The 24,039-nt window shown below is 42.0% G+C and overlaps 1 protein-coding gene across 1 annotated transcript; it reads left to right on the top strand.

Moving 5' to 3' along the window:
* The first annotated feature begins 16,845 nt into the window (after window positions 1-16,845).
* On the top strand, window positions 16,846-19,181 carry LOC114495425 (ubiquitin D-like). The gene is made up of 2 exons (XM_028510706.2): window positions 16,846-16,996; window positions 18,251-19,181. Exons 1-2 carry the CDS (start codon window positions 16,970-16,972, stop codon window positions 18,719-18,721), a joined length of 498 nt encoding a protein of 165 aa, XP_028366507.1. The 5' UTR covers window positions 16,846-16,969; the 3' UTR covers window positions 18,722-19,181.
* The last annotated feature ends 4,858 nt before the right edge of the window (window positions 19,182-24,039 follow it).

The following is a 24,039-nucleotide window of genomic DNA, read 5'->3' as shown; positions in this document are numbered from 1 at the left end:
CATGCTATTCAGTCTCTATTGGTTTGAATATTTTTGAATGATTTTCCTTGAAGTCGGCTTCTAGTTTCAAGCCCCTTTGGTCTGAGTTAATGCTTGGTATAATTTCAATTTTCTTGAATTTGTTGAGGCTTGTTTTGTGTTCTATCATGTGGTCTGTGTTTGAAAATGTTCCATGTGCATTTGAAAAGAATGTGTATTTTGCTTCTTTGGGATGAAGAAGCAAATGAAGAAGCATATATATATATATATATATATTTATATATATATATATGGAGTCCATTTGTTCTAATGCGCCATTCAGTTCCACAATATCCTTGTTAATATTTTGTTTGGAAGAGCTATCCATTGTTGACGGGGTGTCGCAATCCCCTACTACAATTTTGTTGCTGTCTATATCTTGCTTGAAGTTTTTCAAGATTTTCCTTATATATTTGGATGCTCCTATGTTGGGTGCATATAGGTTTACAATAAATATGTTCTTGATGGATTCTTCCCTTGAGTATTCTGAAGTGTCCTTCTGTGTCTCTTTTTATGGCCTATGTTTTGAAGTCTATTTTGTCTAAGATAAGTTTCACTACCCTGGCTTTTCTTTCCTGTCAGTTAGTTTTTTCCAGCCCTTCACTTTCAGCTTGCATAGGTCTTTGTTCTGAGGTGTGTCTCCTGTAGGCAGCATATTTTGGCTCTTGTTTTCTTAACTATTTAGCTACCTTATGTCTTTTGATTGGAGCACTTAATCTATTTACATTTAAAGTTGTTATTGATAGGTACTTATTCATTGCCACTCTACTCTCTTGTATGTGTGCTCCTCTCTCTCTCACTCCTTTTCTTCCTTTTCTTAAAGCAGCCCTTTTACCATATCTTGCAGTGCTGGTTTGGTGAAGGTGTATTCTTTGAGCCTTCTTTTGTCTGGGAAACTCCTTATTTTGCCTTCTATTTTAATTGAGAGCCTTGCTGGGTAGGGTAGTCTTGGTTGCAGGCCTTTGCTTTTCATTACTTGGGTTATTTCTTGCCATTCCCTTCTGGCCCATAGTGTTTCAGCTGAGAAACCACCTGCTAGCTTTGTCAGAGTCCCCTTGTGTGTTACTTCCTGTTTCTCCCTTGATGCCTTTAGGATTCTCTTTGTCTTTGAATTTTGACATTTTAATTATGATGTGTGTTGGAGTGGGCCTGCTTGTGTTCCTCTTGATTGGGACCCTCTGTGTTTCCTGGACCTGTGTAACTTTTTCCCTCATCAGATTAGGGAAGTTTTCTATCGTTACTTTCTCAAACAGGTTTTCTGTCCCTTGTTCCCTTTCTTCTTCCTGTATTCCTACAATCTGAATGTTGTTGTGCTTCATGTTGTCCTATAGTTCCCTTAAGTTATCTTCATATTCTGTGAGTCTTCTTTTGTGCAGCTGATTTACCTGGCTATTTCTGTCTACCTTGTCTTCCATCTCACTAATTTGGCCCTCTGCTTCATTCAGCCTGCTTGTAATTCCTTCCAATGGATTATGGGTGGAAATAAAGATGGAATGGATAAGAGTATTTTTTATTTCAGATATGGCATTCTTCATTTCTTACTGGTTCTTCTTTATAGTTTCTATTTCCTTTTTCATACTGTTATAGTTCTTACTTCCTTGTAGCCATCAGTGAACTCCTTGAGCATCCTTATAACCATTCTTTTGAATTCTATATCTGGTAGTTTACTTGCCTCCATTTCATTTAATCTTTTACTGGAGAACCTTCATTCCTTTTGGTTATGGGGTCTTTCTTTTTCTCCCCATTTTTGGTGACTCTTCTTGTTTGTTTCTGTGATTGAGGATGCTCTGTTTTGCCTGCTGTTCTTATACGGTGAATTTCTATGGTAAGGGTTCTGTGGGACTCAATGGTGTGGTTTCTTTGATCTCCTTGTCTGGATACTCTAGGGTTGCCCTTTCTTCCATTCATGCAAGCTCTCTTGTTGTACTTGGGCTTTACCTGTTGGTGGCTTCTTAGTTGGGTGGGTTTTCCCCTCCAGTGGGCTTACTGGAAGTCACAACTCCTACCTGGTCTTGTATGCTCTTGGACAGGTGTTGGCTGACCAAGCAGTGTTACCACACAACCAAACCTATGCCAGCAAAAAGAACCCCTCTACCACATCAGCAATCTCAACTGCAATTGAACTGAGACTAATAAAGGTGAAGAGAGATTGCATATATTATAAGGTATGCTAAAGGGAATATGAAATGACTAATGAGAGGAAAATGTTGTGTGCTAAGAGGGAGGAGAATCGATAACAGTTGGGATCGAACGAAGGTGAAGAAAGGGAGAGAACAAAATTTAAAACATAAGTGAAACGTGAATGGGTGATGGAAACATTGGGGTAAGAAAATGGAAGAGTATACTCTGAGGTTTGAAGTAAATTGAAAAGGTATTGGACCAATGGGAGCAAAACTACAGAAAAACCACAGCAGGGTCAATAGCAATGACAGCTGAATGAAGCTTAATAAGGATAGAATGGGAATAAGAATATTGTAGAAAAGTGAAAAGTGAATATGAGATATCTGCAGTAAAGAAAAGTGATTATGAGAAGATGGGGGAAGCAAAGTAATAAGAGTAAGGAGTAGAGCCCGGGTTTAGAGAGGGGAAATAAGGAAAGAAAAAAAAAAGAAAAAAAGAAAAAAAAAGGGAGAGAGAAAACAATGAAATAAAATTCCTTACTCAAGTGATCATGGGCAGCATGAAGGCTGAATGGAGTATGACAGTGGGAGAGTATTCTGGGATTTAAAGTACAAACAAGTAGTGAACAAATAGGAGTTCCTTTAGAGAAGTAGAGCAAGAACCATGATGTTTCACCCAACTGGCCACTGTTTACTAAAGGTGAAAAAGAAATAAGACTCTTATTAGAAGGGAAAAAGAATGTGGGCTGACTTAAGAATGAAGAGCACTTATGCTAGTTTAGGTGGAGGAGAAATAGTGTGAGAAAGGGATAGGAACACGGAAGAGCGTGAGATAAAATGAAGTTTAGCACAACAGTAATAAAGCTCAGGAAGATGGCAAAATGGATTAATACCAAGGAAGGATGCTGTGTGGGACTTGGAATAACAGTAATATGTTAAGAAATGTATAATCTGAATAAAAAGTGAAAGACCAAGAGTTGTGTGTTCTTTGGAGTACAAGTGAAGTAAAAGAAGAAAAATTAAAGTGAAATATGAAAGGGAGAATAAAACAATTCAAGCAATAAGAACAAACAAACAAACTAAATAAATGGAAGGAAGAGAAATTAAAAAATGCAACTTCTGAAAGACAGCAAAGTGAAATTTGCCTCAACTACTGGTGTTTTACCTTCTGACTTCTTTCCTGGGTCAGTCTCTGGTTTCCTGAGGGCTCCAGGTCTTATTGTCTTACTCTTGATGAAAAAAAAAAAGCCTCCTGCTGATTTTATGCCTGCCAAACCAGTTTTGCAGGTCTTTCAGACCCTGCAGGCATAGGGTAGATGGGCTCCTTTATTTTCCTTTGCTGTCATTCCGCAAGGATGGGGGCTCAGTCTGGGCTACAATAAGTCAGGTGCCCAGTTTTTAGCCCGTGCCCTCAGAACACTGTGTGGCCAGCACTGTCCACTCTGTGCATTTGCGCCATGCCAGTGCCGAAAATCCACCTCATTTTGTGACCTGTTGATTAATCTGTGAGATGCACTGAGTAGGAGCAAATCACACCTTCCCTCCTCTCTCTTTTTATAGGCCTGGCCCCTGCGAGGTCCCTGCACAGAGGCTCAGTTCCACTATTAGAAGTCTCTCTGTGAGCCTCTGCCTCTCTGCTGCCTCCCTCAGCTCCCACTTTCATCAATCACCTTTGATCAATCCGTGAGGTGCCCTGAATGGGAGCAAGCCGCACCCCCACTCCTCTTGAGGCCTTTTCTTAACTAATATTTTTGTTTATTCACATGTTTGCTAATTTTTAAATTTTATATCGGGTTAGCCAAAAAGTTTGTTTGTTTTTTTTCTGTAAGATGGCTCTAGCAGCGCTTAGTTGTCTTTAACTTCATTCAAAACAGTTTTGTTAGGTTGTATATAACAGCTGTCATATTGGTGTGCATTTAAGAAAACCATCAAAATTGGTGAATTTTTGTGTAGCCATTTTGATATTGAAGATGGAAGAAAATACGCAACATTTTCAGCATATTATGCTTTACTATTTCAAGAAAGGTAAGAACACAACTGTAGGAGGGTGCATCCAGGGGGCCCCCAAAAGAAGGATTTGTAATGGGGTCCAGAACTCAGGGTGTCCAGGAAATATTAGAAAGATATATAGGATGTCCTTGCCCTCCACCACAGGTGTGAGTTGGGGGAAGGGACACATGGAGCAGGGCTATTGAGAGCTGTTTTGCATAGCAGCAGCTTTGCAGCTAACCTCTGGTGTGGTCATTTAACACATCTATAGCCCTTTAACTGGTTGCATAGGTATGTTAAATAGCTGTGGCCTTGCTCTGAGCCAGGGGGATGGAGAGAACTTCCCCCCAAGATGTAACTGGGAGGCAACTCCCCCTAGTTACAGTGCCTGTGTGAGAGCTTGGAGATGATTGGCTCCATGACATGGGGCCACCCCTGCCCAGACTTGTGATGGCAGCCCAGTAAAGCTGGAAGGATATGGGAGTGCTGGCAAGTGTAGCTGATTGTGGGAGGAGTCAGAAATGGGGCTGCAAAGGAAGATTGGCAAGGGGATTTAAACCCAGATGTGGCAGCCATTGAAGAGGGAGTCACGCAGCTTTGACAGTGGAGAGAGAAGCACGTGGCTGCAACCATGTAAGGAGAACCACACACTTTTGGCAGAGTGGGGACCTCCGCAGTCTTGGTGAGGGAGAACCACATGGCTTTGGCCAGAGTGGGGGGATACCCCACCCCCGGCAGCTGTGAGAAGAATCACCATGCAGTTTTAGCAGAGAACCACCAGGCCAGGCCGCTTTAGCTGGAGATCCAGGTGACACAGCTGATGGTGCTGGGAACCGAGGGAGGCCTCCCAAAAGAGCACGGATTACTGGGAAGAACCAGGGGCTGCCTGAGCCACGGACTTCTATTTCCTTTCCTGAGATGTGGTACCCCAGACTGGGCAAAGGGGGAAGGAAGGAGTGTGTGTGTTTGTGGGTGTTTGAAGGGACTTTGGGATTTTGATCAAGACATTAAGTCATTACTCTTAAGTCTGTATAACTTGAATAAATAATTCCTTTCCTTTACACCAATCTCTAACATGGAGAGCTATAATTCTCTGGTGAAGGGAAAGGTGAACCTAGTAAGGGGGACCCCAGGAGAAAGGGGGGTCAATTTGGTAGCATCGTGGGACCCTCTTCCCTGGTGGTGAATCAGGGAAAATCATGGAGACCACATGTGCAGTAGCTTTAAAATAACACAATTACTTCTACGTGCTCAGTAAAAGCCCACCAAAACTAGCCAGGAAGGATCTGCCCTATAAGAATAGAGTCCCTCCAACCCGTGAGGTCAATCTGTGCTTGGATTTGGCCTGCTCCCATGTTCTATGCTATAAACTCTGGGTGTTCGGTTCACTTCTTTGTCCCAATCACCAAAAACCTGGTTACCTGTGCACACTTGTGAAACAACTGCAATGCAAAAAAAGATTTGTGCAGTGTATGGAGAAGGTGCTGTGACTGATTGAATGTGTCAGAAGGGGTTTGCAAAGTTTCATGCTGGACATCAAATTTAGACATTAATTGAGAACAATCAATGTTCCACCATTTAGGATATGGCTGACATACTCAAAATATCCAAATCAATAAAGTTGTCACAGGTGGACACAGGTAACCAGGTTCCTGGTGTATGTGGGCAAGGAATTGAACCAAACACACAGGGTTTATAGCATAAAGAGGGAGAGTGGATTTATTAAGCAATAGTACACGCCACAGAACATGGGAGCAGGCCAACTTCGAGCAGAGATTGACCTTGGGGCTGGAGGGATTCTATTCTTACAGGGCAGATCCTTTCTGGCTAGTTTTGGCAGGGTTTTGTTGTGCATGGACAGGTAGTTGTATTACTTTAAAGCTATTGCACGTGTGGTCTCCCATGATTTTCCCTGATAGGCTACCAGAGAAGGGGGTTGCACAATGTTAATTTATTATGATGCTATTACAGTGAAGCAGGGATCATGTAGCATCTTCTGTGTAGGTGCATTCATGATTCACCATGATTCAGTGCTTTTCCAGAAGGTGGGAACAACTGGTCTTAGAAAAGGGTCTCTGTCCTTTATCAAAGTCCTTTATCTTAGCCCTAAAGCATCTCCAGAGTTTCCTCCTTCCTGACTATCTCCTGCCTCAAAGCTATTAGTGAAAATGAATGATGTGTCTAACTAAACAGACTGTTTGGCCAACCCAACACTTGGTGGTATGGATGATATGTTATAAAGACAAGATATTGCACTGTCATCCCTAAAGATTAAGGAATATTATTTAACAAGAAGATACTACTGGCTGATCACTTTGAAATCTAGAAGACTGGTTCTAGGTTCTGCTAGAGTGGGTCATTTCAGGTTTTTCCTAGTCCTAGGGTGAAGAACCCCTTAAATCTAGATTGTAATTTTTATTTCTAAAGTCTGGTGCTTTTAGGGTTTCAGTGGAAAGCCCAAAGTCTTTATCATGCTTCCCTAACTCATCTATCTCCTTTGTGGTAGGAAGTGGCTGAAATCTCTCCTTGGCTCTTTCAGCCTTCCAGATGTTTTACTCCTGGATTCTTTGAGAGATTTCCTTGTTTACCTGTAGGTTAGTGGTCAGCCAAGGTTTTAAGAAGAGTTGTCATCTAATTTTGTAATTTTGGTGTTTGTTCCTTTGCAGTTCCCTCATTTCTAGGATTTATCCCCCTTAATTTCCAGATACTCTGGCAGCCTATATAGCTCTAGCCACAGGAACTTATAAGACAGCAGCTTTCTGCTTGAGCTCCATCTGCCATGCATAGACTGAGGAGTGCCCTTAGAGAAAAGCTGTATAAATGTAAATCTTACCTAGATGCTTCCTTCCAGCAATGGTAAGACCCCCTGTAGTTACTTCTCTCTTTTGATCATTCCCCATTCACATCAACCTGTTGACACCTTTTTACAGATTTTATGTATTTATTTTTAGAGAGAGGGGAAGGGAAGGAGAAAGAGAGGGAAAGAAATATCAATGTGTACCAGTTGCCTCTCACACGCCCCCAGCTGGGGACCTGGCCCACCACCCAGGCTTGTGTCCTGACTGGGATTCAAACTGGTGACATTCCAGTTTGCAGGCCAGCACTCAGTCCAGTGAGCCACACCAGTGAGGGCCAAACTGTTGATTTTTAAATATATATTTCATTTTTATAGAACTTATAAGTATTATAAGTTTACAGTAGAGTTAGGTCAGTGCAGGCTATTCTCTTTGTTATATGTTCTCAGATATTTTTTCCCTCTTCTTTTTCCCTTTTATTTTTCCCTCTGTGGTAGACCAGTGTAGAATAGCAAATTGTAGAACTCTAAGGCTGGAGGAGCCCTTGGGGCATTGTTTAATGTCCATTCCATGCACCAAAATCCACTTATAACTCATCACCAATTGAATAATCTCAGGCCATTTTTTTCCCATTCCATTTTTTTAACACCTTATTTTTTTGAGGCTATTCTGTGTAAAAATTTTCCTAATTTCTTTTAGGTCAGATTCAGTCAAGAAACCAGACAAATGCAGTGAGCTAAGGAGCAGGGTTTAATAGTAGGAATAAGAGGGAAAGAGGAGCCAACCTAGGGAGGTTGGTGAGCCAACCAAGGGAGGTTAAAACTCACTTGGTTGTTCTTAGGGCAGGGCTTTTAAGTGCAAAAACCCACAAAGGGTAACTGGTTGGGGTGTCAGAGTCTGATTGGCTAGAGCTGGTTGCTGGGTGCTATTTCTGCTCACCATTGTTCTTGATACATCTCATCAGGCTCAAGTTAAAGCCACATCCTGTTATGCCGGATAGGCCGACCTCAGACCCCAGTCTTAACCAGGCCTCTGTTTGTCCTGGGTAGGGGCCTCAGGCAGTTTCCCAGGTAGCCATTTTCCCAGGCTAGTTTCCCACAGTACAGTTTTCCGACCTGGTGACTTCCCATTCCTCCTAGGCCTACCTAGGTCTGTCAATTTCTACTTCCATCTTCTGGTTTTAATTCTGTAAACTAGAGAAGCCTAACCACATAAGAAATCTCACTTAATCATCACAACAGTCAGGTGACATAGATACTCTTTTTCCTATTGTATCATGGAATGCTCATTGTTCCCTAGTAGTAGTTATCTCCACTTCCCATACTATTTCAGTTAGCTTATGCTTATTCATAGTTAAGGCTTCATTTCACAACCTCCCTTGAAGCTGATGTAGCCATGAGATTCTATGCATTGAAATGGGAGAGAAATCTCCTTTAACCAGAGGATCCTTTCTTAAATAGAGTTGAAGCCCTCTGGCCATCTTCTGTCATCACTTCTTCTCCTTCTTTTTTTAATCCCACCTGAACCCAAGTTTTTATTGATCTGAGAGAGAGAGAGAAAGAGACATCACTGTGAGAGAAAAATATCAATCGGTTGTCTCTCATACATGCCCTGATCCAAATCCAAACTGCAACATAAGTATTTGTCCTGACGAGGAATCGAACCTACATCCTTTTGGTGCATGGAATAATGCTCTAACCAACTGAACCACCCAGCCAGGGCTCATCACTTTTTCCATCTGATTCCTGAAATTATGTAGTGGCTGGAGCACAGCAACTGTTGTGGACCACAAAAATGTGGTCCATATCTTAAGAATAGCAGTGTTCAAAAAGGTCTGGACCTAAGTTTTTTATGGAGCAGGCTCTGCACCTTCTACCTCTGGATTTGAGGTAGGGTAAAATGTAGTTTACCTTTTAAAAGTCCCATATTTTTAGGTATCTGTTAATGGGAGCAGAACCTAATTCTAAGTGAAATCCCTAACTTCCAGAAGAAAGTACTAAGCTTTCGGGTGGTCAAATAACTTACATGAGCAGTGGAAAGCAGATCTTGGATTTACACCAGGATGGCCTGGCAGCTGCAAAGTGGATGTGGACCACTGGCCTGCAGACCACCCTATAACTATGAGTGCATTAGCTGTATACTTTTGTGGGTTTTTTATTTTTTTGCCTTTTTAGCCAATTTTCATGTATTGTCATCAGACCCGAGAACTAAGCTCAGCCCTTGTCCTTGAGTTACATGTATTTATTTATTTTTGTTTAGGTTTGGCCTCTGATTTTAGCTCATTTTAGATTCCATTGCTCTCAGATTATATTATAGGATATACTGTCAATCTTTCCAAGTTTTGTGATAGGTAAATATTAGTGAATGATGCATGTTTGGAAGTAGGAAAGGCTCAGGGTTATGATACAGCTGTTATAGCCACCAGTCTATCATGGCCATTTGCCCATGGGTCAACCAAAACAAACAAACAAACAAACAAACAAAAAAACAAACAAAGGTTTAAGCTATTATAAAGAACAAAAGGCATTTATATGAACAAAAAGATTGCAATCTGGGAGGTGCAGATTCTGGTTGCTACCTGAATTGCACTCCAGAAAGAACAAAGAAAAGTAGGGTTTACAAAGGCCAAATCCCCACAAGAGGTTTTTTCATTTAGATCATCCTTGGATTCTGGCTAGGTTAACAAGGATTGCTTAGTACAGCATGCACGTGAAGAATGCTGCTCTGTCAAGCAGATTGGTTCCTTGCAAATGGTCCAGTTGTCATGCTCGGGAGAAAGTGAAGTCCAGGAGGTGGTTTTATGGTAGTTTAAAAGTTCAAAAGTTCATCGGTAGGACAGGCAGAAGACAGACTTCCTTGTGACAACCTGGCTGCATTTTAGTTCCCTTGACACAAATGAGTCTCACCTAGCCACTAGTGATGAGCACTGAAACTGGTTCCCGTTGGTGGATAGCTAATAGCAGTTTTATGCTGAGCCAATGACAGCATAAAAAAGATACATATACCCCCTTCCACACATTCTTTCATTCTTTCTTTCTTTCTTTCTTTTATGCCTCCCTTTCTGCCTATCAATTTAACTGTTACACAGTTAAAATAAACACAGGGTTAAAAACTAAAAAAATTAACAAAAATTGGAGAACGCATATAATAAAAAGTGTATCTCTCTTATTCTGTTCCCTAGGCAATTCAGTTTTCCTCCCCAGAGGCAACATCTCCTCCCAGACATATTGTAGGCCTATTTCAGCATATGCATACATTTTCTCATTTTCTAAATACCAGAATATTATACGTGTACCTTTGCAACTTGATTTTGTTTACTTAAGTCCACTATATACACCCAGAGTATACACTATATACAACTATTTGTTTAGTTCCTTATTGACAAATGTTTTTATTTTTTTGTTATAAATAATGCCACATGAATCTTCTTGTACATTGCTTCTTTCATATACATATGGGTATATTAATACTATAAATCCCTAAAGTGGAATTTCTGGGTAGAATAGGTAGAAAAGAATTTGTTTAATTAGATTATTATCACAAACTTTGATATCACAAATACATATATATACATATATAAACTCTAAAGCATAGTTGTGTAACAATGAACATTGTTATTTTTATAACAGCTTTATTGCATACATATATGGTCCTAAACACTATATTGTTCAATTCTGCTTGTATTTATTTCCCTTTAGAACATTCATGTTTTAGGACATAACATTAATTTATTTTATTTTATTTTTTATTCTCACCTGAGCATATGCTTATTGACTTTAGAGAGATAGGAAGGGAGAGAGAGAAACACTGATGTGAGAGAGAAACATCCATGGGTTGCCTCCTATACACAACAGACTGGGGATCGAAACTGCAACCTAGGTATGTGCCCTGACCTGAGATCGAACCCTCAACCTTTCTGTGTGTGTGACAATGCTCCAACCAACTGAGCCACTCAGCCAGGGCAACATTACTTTTAATAGAGCTAAAACACATTGCACCTCTACATTAAGTAAGAAGGTAATTATTGCCATTCAATAAAATACTTTCACCAAATATTAAGTTCTCATAGTTAAACTTTAGATTCTCAATATGACAAGGTAAAATGTCAGAGGGTTCCTAAATGTCCTATTCTCTGCTGAAAATCTCCCAGTAACTCATCAACATTTAGATTGGGCTTCATTTATTTACAAAAGGTGAACATACTCTGAATTCCCAAATAGCTCATCTCTTTCTCTATCTCTCTATAGTTTTGCTTGTTTTTAAGAGTTATAAAAAGTATCTTACTTTATATAGTCTTCCCGGTCTTGTTTTTTGTCCCTCCACCTTGTATGTTTCTGGGATATTGATCCATATTGTTGCTTGCAGGTATAATCCATCCATTTTTACTGCTGAGGATATCTACAATTTAGTAATGTGTTTCCCTATGACTAAAGGGTATTTGGGTTGTTTTAGTTTTATGTGTCTATTTTTAATTTTGACAGGTATTTTGAAATTGTTCTTCTTTGAGAATGGACAAGTCCCCCCACCCCCCAATTTTAAATGAGAATTCACAGTAGCACTTTGATTGAAATTGGTTGGCATTTCTGAAGCAATATTCTAGATCTCAAAGCAGCTTTACAAACTCTTTCACAGATTATTAAAGAGATGGGAAAAGGGACCCCTGGTCCAGGGAGGACTCAGTTGGAGGCAGTGACTAGTCCAATACCACCCCTATCAAGCAGAGCCAAGTTGGGAGATTTGCACAGATCTGAGACATTTGTTACATAACCTGACAAGATACCCATAGCATGGCATTTGACCTTGGCTGGGTTTCTGAATTTGTTAGAGGGACAAATGAAAAGAGATCTGTCTGCCTCTGAAACAATTTATCTCCCCAGAGAGGGAGAACAAGTTGATACTGTGGTAAGAAGCAAGGGGAAGGTTGGGTCCCAAGAAGAAAACCTACCTGTGGTGAGCACAGGGGTATCAATCAGGGTGCCTGGGACAGCCCTCACACTGGCTTTGGGTTGGAAGGGAATTACATAGGAAGGCAGGGGGAAAAGACCAAGAAGATCAGAGTCCAGGTTTGTTATTGTTGTTCCTTGAAAGGACACTGTTTCTCAGAACCCACACCCTGTGGGTAGGGAATCCCCTGAAAGCAATTAGTTTTGCTTTCAGAACCCCAGGCTTGACCTTGAAGTAACCCTATGCTGGAAATCCCCGGCTCCACTGGGCAGTTTCTGGATTGCCATGTAGACTTGCAAGACTTGTACTGCAGTGGCACCGTTGAAAGAACACCCACAGCCCTGGGAGAGCATTCCTCATCTGTTTCTGCTGGAGGCTGTGACCTTCCTCCAGGCTCTGACACCAGCACTCACAACCTCTTTGTTCACCTCTGCTGAGTAGAGAAGTGTAGGGTGGTCCACCCAGGGATACTCCTGTCAATATACCGGCCCCGAAATTCTTGCTCTCACTTGTTCCAAGGCTCCTTACATCCTTTGCTTTTCTTTATCCATCTGTATGCTTTCCTCCAACTTGTACCTTTCATGTAACAAAAGGCATTCATGTGCATGCACTCCCTCTTTTTCTTTCCATTGAAGCACAATATAATAAGAAGACAAGGACTGTAGAAATACAGATTTGGATTTGAGCCCTTGCTTACCAGATACTATAACACAACTGTGAGTGAGTTAGCTTCTTGCTTATCAATAAATACTAACATTTACCTCATTAGAATACTAAAACAGTTAATGAAATTCCTGAAATACGCTAAATACTCTGTAGGTATTTTCCACTGTATTCACTTATTCATTTGTTCATTCATTCACTTAGTAAATAAAGATACAAATTATTTGAGACCTACTCATGACCCTCAAGATTTCTACTTTTACTGTGGGCAAAGCCTAAGTAAGCAGATGATTTTATTGCTGAAGAGATGTGCTCTGAAAGGTTTGTAGAGAGAGTGTGAGAGGACAGAAGATGGGCACATAACCCACAACAGGAAAGAGGAGAATTAGGGAAAGCTTCCTGGAGGAGATGCTGCTTACAACGCATATTCCTATAAATTCATGGTGTTGGAGGTGGTGTTGCAGGGAAAGGCATGCTCAACAACCTGGTGGCAGAGAGCTTGGCATGCTTGAGGATATGCAGGGGATTCAGGGAACTGTGTGTGGAAGCAGGTCAGGTCTGGGCTCTAAGGTGCAGACCTGAGGGGCATCAGTAGATGAATAACATTCCTGGGAACTGTTGTTCCTAGGCTCTGCCTCCTGGAGCTTCTGGCTAAGGTTCTCTACTTCCCCTGAGAATGAAAACATTGCTACTTCTGAGGGAAGAATGGCAAAGAAGAAAAAAATATGAGAAGAGAGTGATTTAATTTTAAGCAGCTTCAAACATTTACTCTCCTTGTTTCTTTTCCAGAACTGACGTGAAGATCTAAGAAGGTAATAGGTGCAAAGCAGTTTACTTAAGTCAGGGATTGTACTGCTTTCACTTTCTCTTTTTCCCCCGCCCATCCCCCATCTCTATCCTGCTGCAGGGCTTTCTCTTTCCCTGTCACTTTCATCTGATCTGACATTTCTGCCTGCTGCTGGTGATGTTTCAGAACACCTGAATCCCGGTGGACACTGGGTGCAAAGCAGTCTTTTTCTGGTGTGTAGAAGCCAAAGGTCACAATATTGGTCTCTAAACACAGGACACAGGAACCTGGAGAGATATTTGAAAGGAGACTAGCAGGGACCAAGGTTTCCTGCCTGTTCCATCAGGCACTCTTCTCCTTTCATACTCATCCTATGTGTCTAAAGAAATATGCCTAACCCCACAAAAAACTCATTTAAATATTTAGTTTTTCCAGTTTTATTAATTATCTAATAAGAGCTTCAAATAGAAGAACATGGTTCATGTTAAGCTCTTTGAAATGTCAGAATGAGCTCTTGGATTCCCATTTCTCTGTGTAGGCACTTCCCATAAACCCCAGTTCACCCAATGAAAAGCCCTGAAATAAAATGAGATCATTTGAGATCTAGCAGTGAATGAAGGTACAGGAAATGGCCACTGAAAGCACAGCAAACAAACATGATAACTTGGCATTTTTACAGGCTTCTTACTTAGAAAACTTCTGGAGCACTTTTAGTAAATGCTTCTTTTTCTTTTGTTTTCATTCTTTTTAACATTGATTTTGCAATTACAGTTGTCTCATTTTTTTCTCTCCCCTTTTTTCCCCTCCACCCTGTAACCCCCTGCTACAAGGACTCTCCCCCACCCCTTAGTTTGTGTCCATGGGTCGTACATTTAAGTTCTTGGGCTTCTGCATTTCCTATACTATTCTTAACCTCCCCCTGTGTATTTTGTAATTACCATTTCTGCTTCTTATTCGCTGTACCTTCTCCCCCAATCTTCCCCCTCTCAGTTTCCACTCATAACCCTCCATGTGATCTCCATTTCTATGATTCTGTTCGTGATCTAGTTGTTTGCTTAGTTTGTTTTTGTTTTTGTTACTTTGAAGGTTCAGTAGTTGATAGTTGTGAGTTTGTTTTGCTGTTCTGTTCATAGTTTTGATCATCTTCTTTTTCTTAGATTAGACCCGTCGACATTTCATATCGTAAGGGTCTGGTGATGAGGAACTCCTTTAACTTTATCTGGGAAACACTTTATCTGCCCTCCCATTCTGAATGATAGCTTTGCTGGATACAGTAATCTTGGAAGAAGGTCCTTCCTTGCCTTTCATGACTTGGAATACTTCTTTCCAGCCCCTTCTTGCCTGCAAGATTTCTTTTGAGAAATCAGCTGATAGTCTGATGGCAACTCCTTTATAGGTAACTGTCTCCTTTCCTCCTGCTGCTTTTAAGATTCTCTCCTTATCTTTGATCTTGGGCAATGTAATTATGATGTGCTTTGGTGTGTTCCTCCTTGGGTCCAACTTCTTTGGGACCCTCTGAGCTTCCTGGACTTCCTGGAAGTCTATTTCGTTTACCAGATTGGGGAAGTTCTCCTTCATTATGTGTTCAAATAACTTTTCCACTTGTTGATCTTCCTCTTCTCCTTCTGGTATCCCTATAATTTGGATGTTGGAATATTTAAAGTTGTCCCGGTTTCCCAGCCTCTCCTCATTGTTTTGAGTTCATGTTTATTCATTCAATTCTGGTTGAGTGTTACTTCTTCCTTCTGCTCCAAATCTTTGATTTGAGTTTCGGTTTCCTTCCCTTCATCATTGGTTCCCTGTATATTTTGCTTCATTTCACTTCACATAGCCTTCACTTCTTCCTCTAGTTTGCAACCATACTGAACTATTTCTGTGAGCCTCCTGACTACCAGTGTTTTGAACTCTGTATGTGATAGGTTGACTGTCTCTTCATTGCTTAGTTTTATTTTTGGAGCTTTGATCTCTTCTTTCGTTTGGGCCATATTTCTTTGTCTCAGTGCACCTGTTTTGTTCTAAGGGGCAGAGCCTTAGGAGTTCACCAGGATGGGGCAACCCACTCTCCTGAGTTGTGGTGCTGTATGTGGGGGAGGGGTCCAAAAGGGAACAATGCCACTTGCTCGGCTCTCTGGTTTTCCACCATTTCTGATGCTACCCACAAGCAAATTGGGCTCTCCCCAGTGAACTCTCCTGTGAGGCTGGGAGTTTCTCCCACTGCCACAATTCCCACAGATCTTTATAGCCAGAGGTTTTGAGGCTTTATTTCCCTGCATTGGAACTCTGGGTGGCTGCAGTCTGTCTCACTGTCCAGTTGTTCCTCCTGGTTTATCGGCACACTAATATGGATCTGCTGGGATCACCAGCAGCTGCCTCTCCCACCTGTTCCTCCAGCTGCCACCCTGCCTCCGGTCTTCTCTTCCCCGGCCGCCTATCTCTGCTTATCCTACCAGTCTAAATGAATGTTTCTTCTTTAACTCCTTGGTTGTCAGAATTCCATACAGTTTGATTTTCTGGCAGTTCTTGTTGTTTTTTATTTCTAATTTGTTGTTGTCCTTCCTTTGGTTGTGGAAGGAGGCAAAGTGTATGCACCTATTCCTCCATGTTGGCCAGAAGTCCTTTCTGTTTCCTTTTTTCAAATGTGTTTTGTGGCAATGTTCTGAAAGTTTGGGATAGTGGATTGATTAACTTGGAATGTTAGGAGGATCAGAGTGATTGAGTAAATTCCCTGAAGAGACACTGCTCATGCAGTCCTTTATGTCCAAATCCAAATTGCAAGAGCCAGTGAGTGAGCATCACCTTTAGCTATCTCTGAGATCACAGTAGTGAAGAGTGTCTAGGACTAAGTGTGGGGAAACGGAGGCACTGTGTTGTGAGGGTGGATGTGTGATTGTTTTAGCATGTGGAAGGTGGGAGTCAGCATTTGATTTTTGGCTTTGGATTGTTCTCATGTAGCTGCTTTGGTTTGGGACAGGTTTAGAGAGCTCAAGAAAGGACATTTTATAAAGACAGTTTTCTGAGCCTGCAAGACACTTGGGAAACCCCTTCGATTATCTCATTTGACAGACCAGAAAACCAATATCTAAGGAGGTGAACAGGTTTGCCCAAAGTAATATAGCAATTGGCCCCATGGGGCTGAGCCAGGGTTATTTATCCTATGTCTTCTCAGGGCATGCTTCACACATCCTGCCAGGACAGTCCGAATAGGCTGCTCATGGTCCAACCACTCCATACAAACTCTGATTGTCTTCTCCTGGGTGCATCAGGAAGAGACCATAAGTATTCAAGGTTTTTAGTCACTGAGGGCCCAGGGCTACAGACTGGACAGTCACAAGTGAAGGCTGGGAGTGGTGGGTTGTTGTTAATAGGGAAAAGTTCTCAACACAGAAGGACCATTCCGTATTTGGAACAAGGAGGGCACATGGATTGGGTGAGGGGAGAAGTGCTTGATCAGAAAGTATTCTTGTGTTTTGACTCAACCCAGCAAAAGTGAAAGAAAATTCATGAGATCATGTGAGAACAAAAGACACCGGAAAGCTAGGCAAACATGCAGGGGATTTCCAACTCAGCTGCTTATATAGAAGCTGGATGCAAAGTCCTCTTTCTGACTCCTGTTTCCTCAGTCTCTGGTTTCTGCTGCTCCCTTGATTGCAGAGATGGCTTCCACTGCTTCCTGCCTCCGTGTAAGCTGGGGTTTGATCATGGTGATGGGGACAGGGAAAGCACCTTCAAGAGATGGGGATCTTAGGAATGGATAGGGCACAGTGCTCAGGGAGATGGGGAGGCTGGGAAGGCTTCTTGAAGGGGATGACAGAAGCACCGATAGCTCCAGAATGTGAAGGCAGTTTCTATGAAGAAAAGCTGGTTATTTGGCTCCTGAGTTTTCTTTTGTGTCAGGCCTTGGACTGGCCACTGTGAAGGATAAATGTAAGAAGTGGGTTTGGGCTTTGTGCTCAATAGGGCTGGCAAAATTTGAAACTATGGAAATATTGCCTGAAGGCATTTTTCTCTTATCCTGTTTAGGTGTCCAGGACTCTTACAGTTAAACTTCCTTCTCCTCTCAAAAGAGAGTTTCACAAAACTCATTTATCCTAAGTTGTTAATGAACTGATACATTACCTTATGTAAGAATATGTACCCCATGAAGAGAACCTGAAATAAGGGCAATGCTTAGCACAGAAGAGACAGTACAGTGAAGAAATTCCTGTGATCTCTAAATAGGGAAGATATATATTTTTTTGAACAGAGCATGAGAGAGGTCCTCCCAAGCTTTCAAGAGACAGCACAGGGATTAGCTTCTGAAGACTCAGATGGTGTCCCTACCTTTTGTGAGTGAGGCCCTGTTTTAATTAAAGAATGAGATCATATTCTACAATGGGTAGGTATAAAAACACAGGAAACACAGATGAACAAATATACTCGAACATAGTGTCACTTTAATATGTGTCATTATTATAAAGCAATGAGACATTTAAAAAATGAAACTAAAGTACAGGGGCTTTTTTTCTACAGTAGTCATGGAGGGCAGCCCTGTGCATATCCAATTAGGCTGCCAAATCTCAGAAATTCTATTTGGGAGTTGTTTTAAGAGTCCGGTGTACACCTTTGGATGCTTTGTATTTCTATTTAGTTTTCAATATTTGACAAACTTTATCTGGCTAGGAAGTAGGTAAATGTGGTAGGAAATTATTAATGACAATTTTGGGATGGATAAGAAAGAAGTACAATGATAAGGAATAAGACTGATTTTTTTTGTTTGAGTTGTAACCTGAGAATTCCAAAAGAGAAGTTCCAAGAAAGGCTGAGCCACAGCTTGTTTTGAAGGAGCTGGAGGACCAGACAGACAATGAAGGGCAGGAGAAATTCAGGAGAGGGAACGAGGGGTGTAAAACTTGGCAGATACTCTTGGCAACTGTCTGTTGGCCTTCATTGTCCAGGTGAATGTTCATTCTGAGAAATGGGAACCAATGACCTTCACTGCCAACGTGGATGACAGAGTGAAGAAGATCAGTGAACATGTCCGATCTAAGACCAAGGTTCCTGTGCAGGATCAGGTCCTTCAGCTGGGCTCGAAGACCCTAAAGCCCCACAGGAAGCTATCATCTTATGGTATTGACAAGAAGACGACCATCCATCTCACCCTGAAGGTGGTGAAGCCCAGTGATGAGGAACTTCCCTTAGTTCTGGTGGAGTCAGGTGATGAGGGCCAGAGGCACCTCCTCCACGTGCGAAGGCATAGCTCCGTGGCCCAGGTGAAAGAGATGATTGAATCCAAGACTGGTGTAACTCCTGAGAAACAGATTGTGACTTGCAATGGAAAGAGACTAGAGGATGGGAACACCATGGCAAATTATAGCATCATAAGGGGCAGTTTACTCTTCTTGACATACCACTGCATTGGGGGATGACTATCCTGGGGACAGGGTGATAGTTGGAGCAAAAGAGCTTATTTTCTTTTATTTCTTACTCAACAACCACATCCTTTAATGAATTCTCAAAATTATTGAGAAAGAAATCAATAGAATGCTTAGATTTGGAGGTGGGTGTTGTTAAACTGTAGAATACTTTTTAACTCTATGATTCTTTGATTCTAACATAATTAAGCAGCAGGATTGTGTGTATTACTGAGAATAGAAAATAAGTTTTTAAGGCATATTAGACATACCATTCAAAGCCAGCTTGCCAATTAATGCTTTCTTGGTTCCTTCTGATTTATAGAAACACTCCCATTGCCTTTACGATCCAAAAACAGTAAGATTTAGGCTGGGATTAATGTTCTGCTAACTTCTGTGTTTCCATCTATGTGTAAGCCAGTGCTTCAGCTATCATATTACTAGATAATTGTTGAACCAAATTGAATTTCTATTTGTAGAGAACAGTGAAATGATTTATTACGAAGTGAGTTAGTCAATCTGACATGGTCACAATTTAGCTAATAAAGAATTTAGAAGTTAAATTAAACTATGATACTTCCCGTCTCCTTATTCAAAGCTGTTTGCTACAGAATGAAACCTGGCACCATGCTCCCTCTTACTCTCTCTGTCCCATACCCAATTAAAAACGGTCTTAATTTCTGGGGATTTTGGAGGGCATGGAAATATATTTTCCCTGATGATCTAGGGAGTTTTTGCCCTGTGGGGGTTGGTGCTTCTTGGTTACAGATGCTTCAGGAGGGAATGAACTTTCTAGAAGGTGGGGGGTTGTGGAGCAATGTCTGCCCTGCCTTAGGGCCTAGCAGGTCTTCTCTAGGTTAGAAGTATCGGTTTGGGTAAGGGGTCTAGAGGTTGACTAATCTCTGAATTGACTCCAACACTCTGCCCAGGTTCTGGCTAATAGAGCTTTTTCCTTTCTGGTTCCTTCACTACCAGGTTCTGTCTTGGGAAGTCATGTCCCTTTCTCCATCTTACTCCCTTCATTTATTCCTCTGTCCTACTGTCCTTCTCTCATGTTCCCTTACTGGCCACATGCATGTTTTTCTCATAACCTGAGACATGTCTACCTTCTTCCCCACCAGTCTAGTCCCTTCCTATCTTTAAATCTTGCTCAAGAACCACCTCCTTGAAGAAGAGTGTCTCACCTTAACCCCACTCAGCACAAACTACACTGATGGATGTTTCTCATCAAACATACGGGACAAGTGTTTTGTGGTGGGAATTTGTCACCTGGTTAGGTGGGCATTAGATTGGACTGGTTTCCCTATATGAGAGACCATGGGTGGGGTCTCCTGCAAGGTAGAGTCTACGATTTGTCATCAATTTGAAAGACTTCTGATGGCAGACACCAGGGAGTCTTCCATGGTGTCTTCCACCAGACAGGGAGCTAAAGCTAAGCATCATGTCACCCACGTCATCTTACCAGCATATGGATTCTTGAGAGGTGGTTACACTGTCTCCTCAGACTGGAAAGGTCTTCCCCAAATTACGCTTTCTCTTTTTATCAGCCAAGGTGAAAGCCTGAGGGCTGTTTCCCCATCTCTAAACCTGCATTTATAATAGAGAATATGGTTTTTTTTTTCTCAGTACATGAACGTTTTCTTAATAGGATGAAGGAATGTCCACTATTAACCTTAGACTTCCTGAGGACAAATCTTGCAGAATCTCATACAGAAATGAATAGCCTGAAGGGTAAACTAACTTTCCAGTGGGCATTCCCATCCTTGGGCCCTGGGCTAAAACTTTTTCCCATACCCCACTGATTCACTCACAGCCCAACCTGCTGTCTCCACAGATTGACTCCCCAGTAGCCTCCTTGATGCCACCCCCACCCCCCCACCCCCTGCCGCCAACTCCCTTATTTCTGAGGTCATAGGCAAGTAGGTTGAAGGCTGGTGTGACTACGTTGTATGAAAGCAAAACAAACCAACACAAAAAACACAAGCAAACAAACAGAACAAAAACTTGCCCCCCCCCCCCAGGGTCATAGCTGTATGTGGGTTACAGGTAGGTGCAGATGGCCAAGCTGGGTTGTCAGGTGGGAGCCCGCATGTGTCCCCTTCACCCCACACACCTCACGCTTTCCTCCAATTCCTGCGGGACCACATGCCCCACAGAGGATGGGCCACGGTGCCATATGAGTCCAGGATGACCACGGACAGCACTAGCGGGATGACCACACAGGTGGTAAATATCTAGTGCTCGCTGGTGTTTCAGCAGTCCAGCCCAAGCAGCGCAGGCAGCTCCCAGGTGAAGTTGTCCACCTGGCTGGGGCACACAGCGGTTGCACTCGCAGGAGCACGCTGTTTGAGCCCCAAGCTTGGTGAGGCCACCCAGCCAGCAGGCACCAGCCAGCTCGTGTGGCACACTTCAAGCGAGAAGAGCTGGGCCAACACACTGGGTGGCCACCTGAGGTTGAGCGGTTCAGGGCCTTCGAAGCCAGGACGACCAACAGCAAACAGCGCACAGTGGAGCGTGCACAGGCTGGCCAGCAGCCGTGGCCTCACGCTCACTGAGAAGCCTGCCTCTACCAGGGCCAGAGGCAGAGGAAGTAGTGCACCGGTGTGTGCCTGTGTGCAGAGGCAGGTCAGGAGGTAGCACAGGGAAGAGAATCGGCTGGGGGAGGGCATATCGCAGAAGTCCAGCAGGAAGAAGTGCTCTTCTGTGCTGTGGTTGACCTAAAGGATCAAAACTCCCAGAATGTTTGGAAGGACAAAATATAAAAGGGCAACATTATCCCTTACAAGCAAAAGAAAACCTGGGCACATGGGGCGAGGTGTGGAATGGGATGGAATTCGTACAATGCTTACATATGGATTATAATCGCACTTACAGATCTGAACCCTTAGTTTAGGAAGATAGACATTTATTAGTATAGTTTAGTTACTGTATTTACTAGATTCCAGGAGGGAGACAGAATGTCCATTTTACAGGTGAATAAACTTAGGCGCACAAAAGCTAAATTGTTCCAGCTAGCGAGTGGCTGTGTGGGGCTTTACTCAGGCCTGTCTGATTTCCATATCAGTTCTCTTTCAGCTGCTTCCCTGCTCCTGGTTGTACTCCTTGGGGCCAAAGCAGAAACCTAATCTTCCCACATGATAGCCCTTCAGGTATTGGAAGACAGCTTTCCCTCTGAGCTTCCCTACCCCTTCTTTGAAACTGTAGTGCTTACAAATAAATGCAATAAACCAGGCTGGGTACAATCAACACCTTCTTGTTTCAGGTGCTCTGTTCATATTAAGACAACCCAGCCTGTGGAGTTCTCATCCATGGTAAGTCTCTCTCCTAGGCTGCTCCCAATGCCCATGCCCTTCCTGTTTACAGTCGGGTGTGCTGATTATGATCAACAGAGACCAGAACGTGTGTACCAACCTTTAAATAGAGTCGTCTGAGTAGAGGAAAGAACACTAAACTAGAAGTCAGGAGAACTGGGTTCCATCTACCATAACTGCCTTGGGCCAGTTATTTGATATGGGGAAGGCACTTTATTTCCCTTCACCTTACTGTTTTCTTGTGTAAAAGAAGGACTTAGAACTAGGTGCCTTCTAAGCTTCCTGTCCTATCCTCCTGGCTCTGATTTCCATAAGTATTTTTCAAAGAAATGTTCTGAGAAGGGAACATAGAACATTTTAACTCTTGAGAGTGATGCTGAATCAAATATCCTTAATGGTACAAAAACCATAATGGTTAATGTGATGGATGAAAGTCATATACAAATCTGTCTACTGCATGTTTCCTGACAGGTATCACTACACAGATATATTCTTTTAAACATCATATTCACTATTCTTACTTTAAAAATTACAATCTCCTAATTTTCTATTTTTAAGGAAAAAACTCTTTTCCACCCAACAAAACATCATGTTTTTATAGTTCTGTCATTTTATCCTCTTTGGGCAGAAGAAGTTTTACCTGTTGTGATTAAGAACAAGGGTTTGAGAGCCAGACTGTCCAAGTCTGAGTCTTGACGCTGCCATTTTCTAGCTGAGCAGCCTTGGGCACATTGCTTAACCTCTTTGTGCCCAGTTTCCTCAAATTAAAATAGAATTGGTTAAGTGGGAAAAATACATAGAGCTCTTGGAAGAGTGCCTGGCATACAGTTGGTATTTAATAAATGTTAATTATTGTTATCCTTATTTCACAGATCAGGAAACAGATTTTTAGAGGGGTCCTGCACTAGATAATGACAGACTAACATGTAAATTTATGTCCCTTTTCATATTAACACCAAACTTTATTCACCTGAGAATTAAGCATTGTTCCCATTTTATAGAGGAAGACAGAAGGATAATTGAGGTTAAAGAACTTGCCCAAGGTCACACGTTTTGTAAATGCTTATCCGAATTTCAATCCAAATCTGATTAATTCCAAGATCCTTGCTTAAAAATAAAAATAAACCAGACTATTATTTTATTATACTAGGGACTGTGGAGGATTAAAGTACACGCAAAGGTGGACCTCCATTTTTAGATAATTTTATAGCATTGGGGTCATGTTGGAGATGAATAAAACACAAGAGGTTACATTCAGGCTCATGGCCCAATGGTGCTGGAGATGTTGAGTTATAAAAGTCAGATTTTCTAATTCTGTGATTACATAGATACATACCAATGGTTCGGCCAGGCAAGCTTTCAACTACTTCCTTCCAAACATGCCAAACCCTGAAAATAGGCACACAATAATAAAATCTCACAGAGAGCATCCTTACTACATGTATGCACAAATTCCCAGACACATAGCTCAGCACATGTGTATACATATACACTCTCCCATAATCTCCCTCAAGCATCCAGAAGGCAGATCTGCTTTAAAAAGTATTCTATAATGTGTCCCCACACCTCAGTTGGTGTTCCAGAATGTGACCTTTATTTGTAAGATCACTTTTTCCTGAGGGCAATGAAAGAAAAAGCCTACCTGTACGTCTTGTTCTCTGGCACTAATCTTTAGGCCTTCAGTTTCCAGATGATAAATTGGCCTCTTGCTTCTGCTGGGTTTGAAATGGCGGTGGGAATGGTGAAAGAAAGACAAAAACGTATGACTGTTGATTTCTGCAATAGCACCTGATTCAGAGACAGGGACCTCAGGAGGAAGATGTGGGGTGGGTCAGCAGAGGAATGAATAGAATGTCTTTGCATAAGAAGCCAGTCAAGCCTTGTGAAGCATCGAGACTCAGGCAGAGCTGGTAATGTCTGTTCCTGGAGAGCCCTGTATTGGGGTATAGACAGGACAAGACCTGGAGTTCTGTGGTGGTATGTCAGCATTGGCTGGTGGTGGTGACAGAAATATGCTTCCTG

The sequence above is a fragment of the Phyllostomus discolor genome, chromosome 4 (genome assembly GCF_004126475.2).
Source record: "Phyllostomus discolor isolate MPI-MPIP mPhyDis1 chromosome 4, mPhyDis1.pri.v3, whole genome shotgun sequence".
In the NCBI taxonomy this organism is placed as follows: domain Eukaryota; kingdom Metazoa; phylum Chordata; class Mammalia; order Chiroptera; family Phyllostomidae; genus Phyllostomus; species Phyllostomus discolor.
Note: the sequence above shows the minus strand (reverse complement) of the source record. Positions and strands in the feature narration are given on the sequence as shown.